The following is a 12,559-nucleotide window of genomic DNA, read 5'->3' on the forward strand; positions in this document are numbered from 1 at the left end:
GTTAATAATTAATGGGACAGCTCAACCAACTGGAAAAAGAAAAACATTCCAACCCCAAACCCAGTAGAAGAAAAGAAATAACCAAAATTAGAGCAGAATTGAATGAAATTGAAAATGAAAAATTATCCAACAGAGCAATAAATCAGAAAGTTGGTTTTTTGAAAAGGTCAATAAAATAGATAAACCCTTGGCTAACATAACCAGGAAGAAAAAGAGTAAAACCTCTCATTTCATCAATCAGAAATGACAAAGACGAAATGACAACAGACTCCTCAGAAATTAAAACAATCCTTAATGAATATTACAAGAAATTTTATTCTCAGAAATATGAAAATCTGAAGGAAATTGACCAATACTTGGAAGCACATCACCTTCCAAGACTTAGCCAGAATCAAATGGAAATGTTGAACAGGCGAATATCAAGTTCTGAAAAAAGCATCAGCCATACAAAATCTCCCTAAAAAGAAAAGCCCAGACCCAGATGGCTTCACGTCAGAATTCTACCAAACCTTTAAAGAGGAACTAGCACCTAGATTACAAAACCTGTTCCAAAATATAGAAAAAGAAGGAAGACTACCCAACACGTTGTACGAAGCAAACATCACCCTGATCCCCAAACCAGGAAAAGACCCAACAAGAAAAGAAAATGATAGATCAATATCACTAATGAATATAGATGCAAAAATATTCATCAAGATCCTAAAAACAAAATCCAACAACACATCAAACAAATTATACATCATGACCAAGTCGGTTTTATCCCAGGGTCTCAAGGCTGGTTCAATATACATAAATCTATAAGTATAATTCAGCACATAAACAAATTAAAAAACAGACCATATGATTCTCTCAATTGATGCAGAAAAAGCTTTTGATAATATCCAGCATCCTTCGTGATCACAACACTTAAGAAAATTGGTATAGAAGGGACATTTCTTAAATTGATAGAGGCCATCTATAGCAAACCCACAGCCAAAATCGTATTGAACGGAGTTAAATTGAAACAATGTCCACTCAGATCAGGAACCAGACAAGGCTGCCCATTGTCTCCACTGCTCTTTAACATTGTAATGGAAGTTTTAGCCATAACGATTAGGGAAGAAAAGGCGATCAAGGGTATCCATATATGGTCAGAAGAGATCAAACTTTCACTTTTCACAGATGACATGATTGTATATCTGGAAAACACCAGGTATTCTACTACAAAACTCTCAGAAGTGATCAAGGAATATAGCAGAGTCTCAGGTTACAAAATCAACATTCATAAATCGGTAGCCTTTATATATACCAACAATAGTCAAGCTGAGAAAACAGTCAAGGACTCTATTCCATTCACAGGAGTGCCAAAGAAGATGAAATATTTGGGAGTTTATCTAACAAAGTACATGAAAGATCTCTATAAAGAGAACTATGAAACTCTAAGAAAAGAAATAGCTGAAAATGTTAACAAATGGAAAAACATACCATGCTCATGGCTGGGAAGGATCAACATTGTTAAAATGTCCATACTACCCAAAGCAATATATAATTTTAACGCAATCTCTATTAAATTTCCACTGTCATACTTTAAAGATCTTGAAAAAACAATACTTCATTTTATATGGAATCAAAAAAACCTCAAATAGCCAAGAGGTTACTCAGAAATAAAAACAAAGCAGGAGGAATCCCGCTAACAGACCTCAGACTATATTATAAATTGATAGTGATCAAAACAGCATGGTACTGGCACAAAAACAGAGAGGTAGATGTATGGAACAGAATAGAGAACCAAGAGATGAACCCTGCTACTTATCATTATTTGATCTTTGGCAAGCCAATTAAAAACATTCACTGGGTAGCCAGGCGTTGTGGCAGGCACCTGTAGTCCCAGCTACTTGGGAGGCTGAGGCAAGAGAATCACTTAAGCCCAGGAGTTGGAGGTTGCTGTGAGCTGTGTGAGGCCATGGCACCCTACCGAGGGCCATAAAGTGAGACTCTATCTCTACAAAAAAAAAAAAAAAAAAAAAAAACATTCACTGGGGAAAAGATTTCCTATTTAACAAATGGTGCTGGGTGAACTGGCTGGCAACCTGTAGAAGACTGAAACTGGACCCACACCTTTCACCATTAACTAAGATAGACTCTCACTGGATTAAAGATTTAAACTTAAGACATGAAAGTATAAAAATACTAGAAGAGAGTGCAGGGAAAACTCTTGAAGAAATCGGTCTGGGTGAGTATTTTATGAGAAGGAGCCCCGGGGCAATTGAAGCAGCTTCAAAAATACACTACTGGGACCTGATAAAACTAAAAAGCTTCTGCACAGCCAAGAACACAGTAAGTAAAGCAAGCAAACAGCCCTCAGAATGGGAGAAGATATTTGCAGGTTATGTCTCTGACAAAGGTTTAATAACCAGAATCCACAGAGAACTCAAACGTATAAGCAAGAAAAGAACAAGTGATCCCATCGCAGGCTGGGCAAGGGACTTGAAGAGAAACTTCTCTGAAGAAGACAGGCGTACAGCCTACAGACATATGAAAAAATGCTCATCATCCTTAATCATCAGAGAAATGCAAATCAAAACTATTTTGAGATATCATGTAACTCCAGTGAGATTAGCCCATATCACAAAATCCCAAGACCAGAGATGTTGGCGTGGATGTGGAGAAAAGGGAACACTTCTACACTGCTGGTGGGAATGCAAATTAATACATTCCTTTTGGAAAGATGTTTGGAGAACACTTAGAGATCTAAAAATAGATCTGCCATTCAATTCTATAATTCCTCTACTAGGTATATACCCAGAAGACCAAAAATCACATTTCAACAAAATATTTGTACCAGAATGTTTATTGCAGCCCAATTCATAATTGCTAAGTCATGGAAAAAGCCCAAGTGCCCATCGATCCATGAATGGATTAACAAATTGTTTTATTTGTACACCATGGAATATTATGTAGCCTTAAAGAAAGATGGAGACTTTACCTCTTTCATGTTTACATGGATGGAGCTGGAACATATTCTTCTTAGTAAAGTATCTCAAGAATGGAAGAAAAAGTATCCAATGAAACTAATTTATGGCTTTCATATGAAAGCTATAACCCAGTTACAACCTAAGAATATGGGGAAGGGGGAGAGGGAGGGGAGGGAGGGGGGAGAATGGGCAGAGGCAGGGTGATTGGTGGGATTACACCTGCGGTGCATCTTACAAGGGTACATGTGAAACTTAGTAAATGTAGAATATAAATGTCTTAACACAGTATCTAAGAAAATTCCAGGAAGGCTATGTTAACCAGTGTGATGAAAATGTGTCAAACGGTCTATAAAACCAGTGTATGGTGCCCCATGATCGCGTTAATGTACACAGCTATGATTTAATAATACAAAAAAAAATGTATAGATGCATTTTCTAAGTTTTCATGTAAGACATTGATAAAATAAAATAGAATATGCATATGATGGAAATATTCTAGTGTATATACAGAAACTTATTCCTAGGTGACATTATTCCATGGATTCGAGTTTCCAAACAGTTATTTATTTAGCTATGAATCTGGTGAGTCTACATTTCTCCCCCTTATATACAAAGCTATTGTCAGGAATCATGGATAATATTTAGCTAAAATTGAGACACCTTACCTTGGCAAATCCACTAACACTATAAATAGATAAAAATGTGAATCTATGTTGCATGTTTAATGGTTACTATTATCTTTTCTAGGACTCTAAAAATAATATCAGTTTGATAACACTTTTTAGAAATCTTCTAGGGGTAGGCAATAGGATGTTCTTTCATGTTCTTCAAAATTTAATTTCTATTGACTTTTTTCACCAATACAATTGAAAAGCTGGCTATTGTTTTCTATGCATCCCTTTTTCTCTTGAAATCATACTGTTAACTGGAAGAAGATATAAAATTGTCTACTGTCCCCATCTAATTTTTTCTGTTTCATACCATATATGCATGGAATTAATTTTATTACCTCATATAAAACTGTTGTGTTTCCATGTATAAGTGGTCCATAGCAGATATAGGAATGTCCAACAACCCAACCCAAGTCAGAAGCTGCCCACCACACCTAAAATAAAAGAGATAATAAATATGAGTATATATTTTATTTATTCAATTTTTATGAAATCATAAACACATAGATCATGTATACGTTAATGCATTTATGGGGTACAATGTGCTGATTTCATATAGAATTAGAAATGCTTACATCACACTGGTTAATATATACCTCATCTCTTTTACTTAGTTATTGAGTAAGACATTTATACTCTATACTAATAGATCCCACATGTACCCTTGCATTATGCACCATAGGTGTGATTCCACCATTCACCCTCCCTTAATTTGACCTCCCTCCCTTCCTATCCCCCACTCCTTCATCCTGAGCCATAGTTGTGATCTATTCTTCATATGAAAGTGTGAGGAGTGATTGTAAATTGGTTTCATAATAGTACTGAGTATGTTGGATATTTTTTCTTCCATTCTTGAGATACTTTACTAAGTAGGATATGGTCCAGCTCCATCCATGTATACATAAAAGAGGTAAAGTCTCCATCTTTTTTAAGGCTTCATAATATTCCATGGTGAACAAATACCACAATTTATTAATCCATTCATGGGTCGATGGGCACTTATCCTTCTTCCATGAGTTGTCTATTATGAATTGAGCTGCAATGAACAATCTGGTGCAAATATCTTCTGACAAAGGTTTGATAACCAGAACCATAGTGAACTCAAACTTATTAATAAGAAAAGAACAAGCAATCCCATTTCATTGTGAGCAAGGAACTTGAACAGAAGCTTCTCTGAAGAAGACAGGCACATGGCCTACAGAGACATGAAAATTGCTCATCATCTTTAATCATCAGAGAAATGCAAATCAAAACCACTTTGAGATATCATCTAACTCCAGTAAGAGTGGCTCACATAACAAAATCCCAAATCTACAGATATTGGCATGGATGTGGAGAAAAGGGAACTCTTCTGCACTGCTGGTGGGAGTGCAAGCTAATACATCTCTTTTGGAAAGAAGTATGGAGAATACTCAGAGATCTAGAAGTAGACCTGCCGTTTGATCCTGCAATTCCTCTACTAGGTGTATATCCAAAAGACCACAAACATTTTATAACAAAGATGTGTATATCTTTTTTTTTTTTTGCATTTTTTGGCTGAGGCTGGGTTTGAACCCACCATCTCCAGTATATGGGGCCAGCACCCTACTCCTTTGTGCAAAGGTGAGTATATCTTAATCAGATAAATGTTAAGTAGTCTAAATTGAAGTCATGATTACCTCTCCGGGTTTTAGTCCATATATTGACGACATCGTCCAGTTTAGCATCACAGCATATCCCCCTGTGGGCCTAACCACACCCTAAAGGAGAGAAAAAGTAAAGTTAAAAGCAATAAATCATAAGTGAAAATATTCTATATCTTCATACCATCCACTTGGAAAGTTCCTTGTTTAATGTATTTTATATTCTATAAGCTACAAATTACTTTGACATCTATACAACTGTCTCTGAATCATTATATTTTTGGCTCCTACAATTGTCAACAAAGAATTTGTCCACATAAATGCCATATGCAGAATCTGTGCTCACATACAATTTTTGACCTTCTAAAGAAAACTTAAGATTTCACAAAATTGCATGCAATAACAATCTTTCCAATGGTAACACACATTATCAACCCTACACTTTTAGATGTATTTCCATAAGAAAAATAGGAACTATAAATATTAAGTGTTCCAGAAGGTAAAATGTAGTTATATGCCTAAAATCCAGACTCACATAGGTCTTTAAGATGATTAAGTAATAACAGGATATTTAAAGGAAACAAAATCATATTCTAAATGGAGTCTGATTACAATGCTTCAGTTGGTGTCATGCAAGCACAATATTAATGTCAAGCAATTCTTTAATGACACATTCACGAACTCTTTTGAATGAATACCAATGAGATAACTCCAAGGCTAACATATCTGCCCTATATTACAACCTGGGCAAAAATGTGGATTGTTACATCATTGTGGCACAGCTTTCATAAATCAGTTTCAAGTACCCTTTTTCAACATTGGAAACATACGCAACTACAATATAAGACTGCTATTTAAAAAGGAAATAAGAGTCAGCATAAATAAGAACTGATGGTAAACTTACAATTAAGCTCACTTATCGCTTCATTAAAAACATTAATCATCTTTGGTTCAATAAGACATAACCAAGTGAATATTCAGAACGAGCAGATGAATGCTTGCTAAGAAATACATGGTATATTTCACTCACACATATTTTGAAGAATCTTTTAGTATAGCAATTGTAACTCTTCTACATGAAAAGTGTTATTTTACATAAAATGGCAACACGGATATAATTAATAAATGTGCTGTTAGTTGGACTTTTGTGGCCGAGCTCTGCAGCTTTAACACACACACATGAATCAGGGGATGAAAAAGAAATCAACTTGCTATTAGTTATTAAAACTGCTGCTCTGCTCAGGTGCAACTAATAAAACCAAAGTATCAAGCTGTGGAACTTACTTTATCTAGCAGCAACACTACCTTGTCTCTTAGCAAATATCAGAGGCAGCTTTGTTGGCATTTGAGAGCCATTTTCCAGGTTGTACGACACGGTTAATGTGCAACTGCCCCTCTTGATCACTTTGGTGATAAGAAAAAGCTGACACCCCCAGCCAGTAGACTTCACACGTGCACTTTCCTGCATAAACTAAGCAGTTCTTTTCCCACTATTCTATATCCTAACTTCCATGTGCTTTCCTAATTAGTTTTTTCTATTGACGTGGTCTTTTCCTGTGGTTAAACACCTTGATTAATTTGATATTAATCAATTTGCAAATACTCTTTTAAAAACTTGTATTCATTTTCCAGAGAAGAAAAAATACATTTTTCATAGACAATATGCTGTCCATGGGTTACAGGAGACAGTGAGCTTAATGTGAGCAATAATTCCACTTAAGATGTTTTAACATTTTTCTCCATCCTACATGAGCCTGCATTAGGAGCTTATTTTTGTCTTTAACTCTAAATATTCTCATCTAAATATTATATGGTACAGAGGGGAAGGTGCACTGACTGGAAATGATGGCAAGAAATGAACGGCTAGGGGGACACAACTAAGTAGTAATTCAATTGAAAAACCAAGAAGATAAACTCCAGGGATGTATTATCAAATGTGTATTTATCACTCAGATGGGTACTTCTTCAAACAATGTTTACCAATGTGACTTTGTAAATTAGTGCATACTTAAACCCATCTGCAAAAAAAAAAAAAAAGTGAAACTTAAAAATTGAGACTGTGCACGAAAAGGCATTTAGAATTGTAAAAGTTAAAATTTAATATCTTATTAACAATACCATTTGCTTGGTGCTAGCAATCACTGCCTTTTATTTTACCCTGTGCATTTATGCTATTTTACAAAGCACAAATGTCAAAATAATTAGATGTTATTGGCAAAAATTCTCATTAAAGCAATTAAAATGAAGGTGAAGGAAAGAGAAAGGCTATAATTTCTGTCTTTCTTTGGACTTCAGTGCTCACTTTAATTTTTTAAAGAATGAACATAAAAATTTTAGTTAAGCATCAATTTGCCATTTATTAATCTAGACTCTAGGTCTTCAATTGGCCTTGCCACCTAGAATGTTCAGGTGATAACAGTTTTAATAAGATATTAAATTCCTGTGCCTTTGATAATAGCGTTCAAAAATGCATTCTTGGATAGTTTCACAATCTCCATGTACATCTTTCGTAAGAAGTTTGAAAGTAAAAACAATAAGATTTTGCTCCTATAAATATTGATAGATGACAAAGATAAGACACTAAAGCTAAGTTTATTTTTTGTTTGTAATCATATTTTCCAGGTAATAATAGTTAAAATGCAAAATAGAAATACTGAAAATACAGACATTACACTCCAAGAAACAAATCATTATATTTTAAGTAAGTAAAATTAAGGAGAATCTCTGTTTTGAATCTCTTTTATTATTACTTTCTATATGTACTTTAAAAGTAAATTAATTAGGTGGTCTAATATAATCTCAGAAAAGCCCTGTCACCTGCCTAGATATGTTCTGGATTTTGTGTAAGATCAGCCATAATTCTCAAAAATCTTTCTGAAGAACTTGAAAAACTTCTAGGTGGGAATAGCCCTCTGTGCCACAAATAAAGACATGAAAGCAAATCCTATCTCAGAAACGATGCAGAGGAACTTTTTCTTTTCTTTTTGAGTGCATGTATATAGTGCAGGTAGTATTTTAAAAATTCCATCAGTCCAAGTTAAAAAAAAAGGCTAATGATTGGTTACCCAGGAAGGCAATCACAAAATTATCATCAGGGCTCTTTATATTTTCTGCTGCTTTTGAAGATAAGAAATGCCACAAAGTGCCATAAATGGGGCCGTTAACGTAAAAGAGAAAACATGCACTTGTTATCAAGTGTGCTACGCAGTTTTGCCTGCCGTGACTTAAAAATACAAGCAAGTGCAACACTAGGTGTTGTAGAAGAAGAGGGGGGCAGGCTGAGGCGTGTGATAAGATTAAAAGCTTGAGATTCTTCAGTGTGAAAATGTATTTATTTATTTATTTATTTTTGTGTAAGACAGAGTTTCCCTGTGTCATCCTGGGTAGGGTGCGGTGGAGCCATAGCTCACAGCAACCTCAAACTCATGGGCTAAAGGGATCCTCTTGCTTCAGCCTCCCAAAGTGCAAGGATTATAGGTGTGAGCCACAGTGCTCACACCTGGCTAAAAATGTATTTAGATCTTTAAATCTGACAGACAAATCTCAACATGCTGTTGCAAGAAAAGTTTGGGGTAAATGACAAAACGTCATACTTCCTTAGTTGGGCCCCTCTATGATCTATTTTGTGATAAAAGCTTATACAAGGCAAATGTGCCTATGTCCATAGCATTATATTTATTCACATACGTGTATGTATGTGTGTATGTGTAAGCATATATGTGTATATATGTATATGTATGTAGGCGTGTGTCTGTGTTCACATTTCAGTTTGATAAGTTAAGGAAAAAAAAGAAACCAAACAAAAAGGGGAAGATAAATAATTTTTACCTGAAGAAGAGAAATCTATCACCAAATAATGATTGGCCCAGAGCTGAGAATTACAAGGAGGAATTCTGATTATTTTTAAAAATCCAGCACATCAGCAATAACCTTGTTTTGGTGCTGGCTTTCCAGATGTCACCTCCTCTGGTGAGAATGAACCGCCACCCCTTTCTGAACTTCTCTCAGGAGTACCTAAAGACCTACATAAGTGTCACCTCTTCTGGGAATCCATCCTCCCTGTCAGTGTCAACCTCCTGAGAACTCTGACATCCCCACGTAGTGCTGTGTCTACCCCCAACCTTTGCCTGTGAACAGAATGTCTTTGTGCCATCAGCACAGTGTATGGCATAGAATAAGGATTTGATACATAGTTGACTGAGTGAACAGTTGGTTGAAAAAACACATATGAGGCAATACAATTTTTTTTTTTCTTAGACACAGCGTCTCACTTTGTTGCCCTGGGTAGAGTGCCATGGCGTCACAGTTCATAGCAACCTCTAGCTCTTGGGCTTAGGCGATTCTCTTGCCTCAGCCTCCCAAGTAGCTGGGACTACAGGCGCATACCACAACACTCCACTATTTTTTTTTGCTGCAGTTTGGCCAGGGCCGGGTTTGAACCCGCCACCCTCGGTATATGGGGCCGGTGCCTACTCACTGAGCCACAGGAGCCGCCCACAATTCTTTTTTTTTGAGACAGAGTCTCACTCTGTTACATGGGTGTCAGCCTGGCTCACAGCAACCTCACACTCCCGGGCTCAAGCAATCCTCCTACCTCAGTCTCCCAAGTAGCTGGGATGACAAGTGCCCACCATACCATCTAGCTAATTGTTTTTCTGTTTTTTTTAGAAACAGGCTTTCACTCTTGCTCAGGATAGTCTTGAACTCCTGAGCTCAAGGGATCCTCCCACCTTAGCCCCAGAGTAGTAGGATTACAGGTGTGAGACACTGCACCTTGCCAATATAGTTATTTTTAAAAATACTATTCTTCTTCTTTTTTTTTTTTTTTTCCCCCAAAGTAACCCTTTACACTTGTAAAGCTTAAGAGACTCCTGGAGACAGGGAATATTTCCATTTGGAACATTTCATGAAATATAAAATCACTTGCTACAGGCTTTTTGATACCTCTGAAATTATATCTATGCAGGATACTTCAGCAGCAGTATAATTTTCTGTTTGATTTGAAAAACTATGAGATAAGGGCAAAGATGTACTAAGTTCAGCATTTTAACTGCAAGAATTGTATCACCAGATTAAAAAAAACAGTTCACTGTTTTTTGTTTTTTTAATTTGAATTTCTCCCATCTCCCCCCTCCCCTCCCACCCTCCACCCCCCGCAGGAAATGTGAGTAAGTCACCTAACATAAAAGGAATAAAAGTTCCATAAGTCATGTAAATGCACATGAGGACAAAAGTCCTATCTACCACCTTCTTGTCACTTTTTTCTTTCAATTTTTTCTTTTTGGTTTCATCCCCCCATTCTCTTTAACAGTACTCTTTTCTTTTTTCTTCCTTTTTTTTTTTTTTTTTTTTGGTTATCATTTTTCCTCCACAGTGTCAAACTAAAAAATATAAATATCATCACTACTCTCAGACTCCCTGGACACCTCAGCTAGAGGAAAGATTCTATTACCGTGTAATGCTTTGAACTATCTCAAATACAGGCACCTCGATTGCACAAGGTTGGAGCCTGCAGCAGCAAAGAAACACACGCAAAACAGCTGACCTGTGGCTGCTGGACCTCTGCAGCAGCCAACAGATCAGCTTGATACACAACAGCCTGACCACTCCAGGCGTGGCCCATGCAGAAACAAAAATATGCCTGAAACAGACCTATAAATTCTAACCAAGCCAAAGAACAGATTGCCTTTGCGGGTGTTGTATATTTGCTAGTGAGAAACAAGCATTTTTAGGTAGAATATTTTTATGGGCTTACAACATTATTTTTCCTTACGAAGATCAAAAACCAAGAAAACAAATTATATGACAATAAGAAAATTATATCTAAATGCTTCATTAATGCCTGTGCGCTCATCTTCCCGGTGCTGTATTAGGAGATCCCTACTAAGACTTTAGACACTGTTAATGCTGATTATACCTGCCAAAAAACGAAATGAGGATCGTACAAAGAAAGTGTGAGGAGCTCACTAACGGGAGGTGTAAGAACATTCAACAAATATTCTAACACTCTCGCAGGACCAAATTTTAAGATTAGTGCCATAGTGGATTCAAGGAAGTATGAGATATATTCTAAGACACAGGGAATATTTAATACTGTAAAAATTAGTAAATAAAAACAAATACTTATAAAGTAGATTAAAGTAAGTGGCATAAAGGTTTGTAGTCCATTTGTAATTTCAAAGCAATTGAAATCCCAAAGTCCACTGCAGGGAAGAACAACCTTGAGAGATGATGATCTTACCTTGCCATTCCACACATCTTACTTTGCAAAACCCACTCACTCCCACGGAACAATCACCACCCCCTAACCCAGTGATCTATTTCCAACCCCATATGTGCTGCTTGGGCTCAGGTCCTTACTGACTGGGAATCTTCATGTTAATGTTCAAAGATAAAGTGTACTGAGTGTGTTCAAAAATGCCCAGCTCTCAAACCATACTCCAGTATTTCTATTTCACTGAATATTTAAAACCACCCTCCTCTGTTCTCAGGTTCAAAGTCTTGGACTCCTCCTCTGCCTCTCTGCTGACCTTGAACCAAATCTGAATCCGCCATATTAAGTATATCGTCCCAACTAAAATCCTAAACTAATTAAACAGCTTGGAAATTAATCTCTTGCTTCCACTGTGCATAGTCCCCTTTATTCCCAGTAAGAAGACCACAGCTTACCCTGCGTTACCCGTGTTCACATACACTTCAACCCCACTAGACTAGACGGACTGAGGTTTACTCATAGTTTTATCTGCCCTAGCTCAGAATGAACACTTAATACACATGCCTTGAATTGAGTTAAAGTCATTGTGAATATTGAAATTGCTGAACAAGAAAGTCTTTTCCATTTTATTGAAATAAGTTGTCTTTGGGATAGTACATTAGGAGGAAAATGAGGATGACAGAAACATTAAAGAATCTCCCATTTCAGCACTGGAAGAAATCTACAAAAGAAACTTTTTGATTCAGGGAAAACCTGAAATAGCTAGAATCTTTCTTCACTCAGAGCCATCATTTTTCAAATTGAATGCTCTGTATATTACTTTTATTTTATTTTTCCTATATTGGCAGAGTCAGCTTTGAATTTTCAACAAGCTTTTCTTCTGCCCCTCCCATACAGATTCTAATGCAGGGGCCACAGTAAATTTCAAAGTGATTTAAAGTCTTGAGGTGGCAAAAATACTTTTATAAGATTCCTTCAGGCTTTTAAGAAGCTAAACTTTTATTTATTTATTTTTTTAATATTAGGTTATACTGTGTTTTCAGGGTAAGGAGTTTTGTCTCACATTGATACTTTTATATTAGATTATAACTTTGCTGA

General features: G+C 36.3%; 1 protein-coding gene across 9 annotated transcripts in view; it reads right to left on the bottom strand.

The window, feature by feature from the left end:
* Positions 1–12,559, bottom strand: part of ACSS3 (acyl-CoA synthetase short chain family member 3) — a 262,694-nt gene that overhangs the window by 88,411 nt on the left and 161,724 nt on the right. For all 9 annotated transcript variants that reach the window (XM_053585747.1, XM_053585742.1, XM_053585745.1 and 6 more), the window contains 2 exons: positions 5,284–5,364; positions 3,964–4,059 (listed from right to left, as the gene is read on the bottom strand). In XM_053585747.1, coding sequence (XP_053441722.1) covers positions 3,964–4,059; positions 5,284–5,364 — 177 coding nt within the window. The remainder of the gene's footprint in view (positions 1–3,963; positions 4,060–5,283; positions 5,365–12,559) is intronic.

This window comes from Nycticebus coucang, chromosome 3 (assembly GCF_027406575.1).
Source record: "Nycticebus coucang isolate mNycCou1 chromosome 3, mNycCou1.pri, whole genome shotgun sequence".
Taxonomy (NCBI): Eukaryota; Metazoa; Chordata; class Mammalia; order Primates; family Lorisidae; genus Nycticebus; species Nycticebus coucang.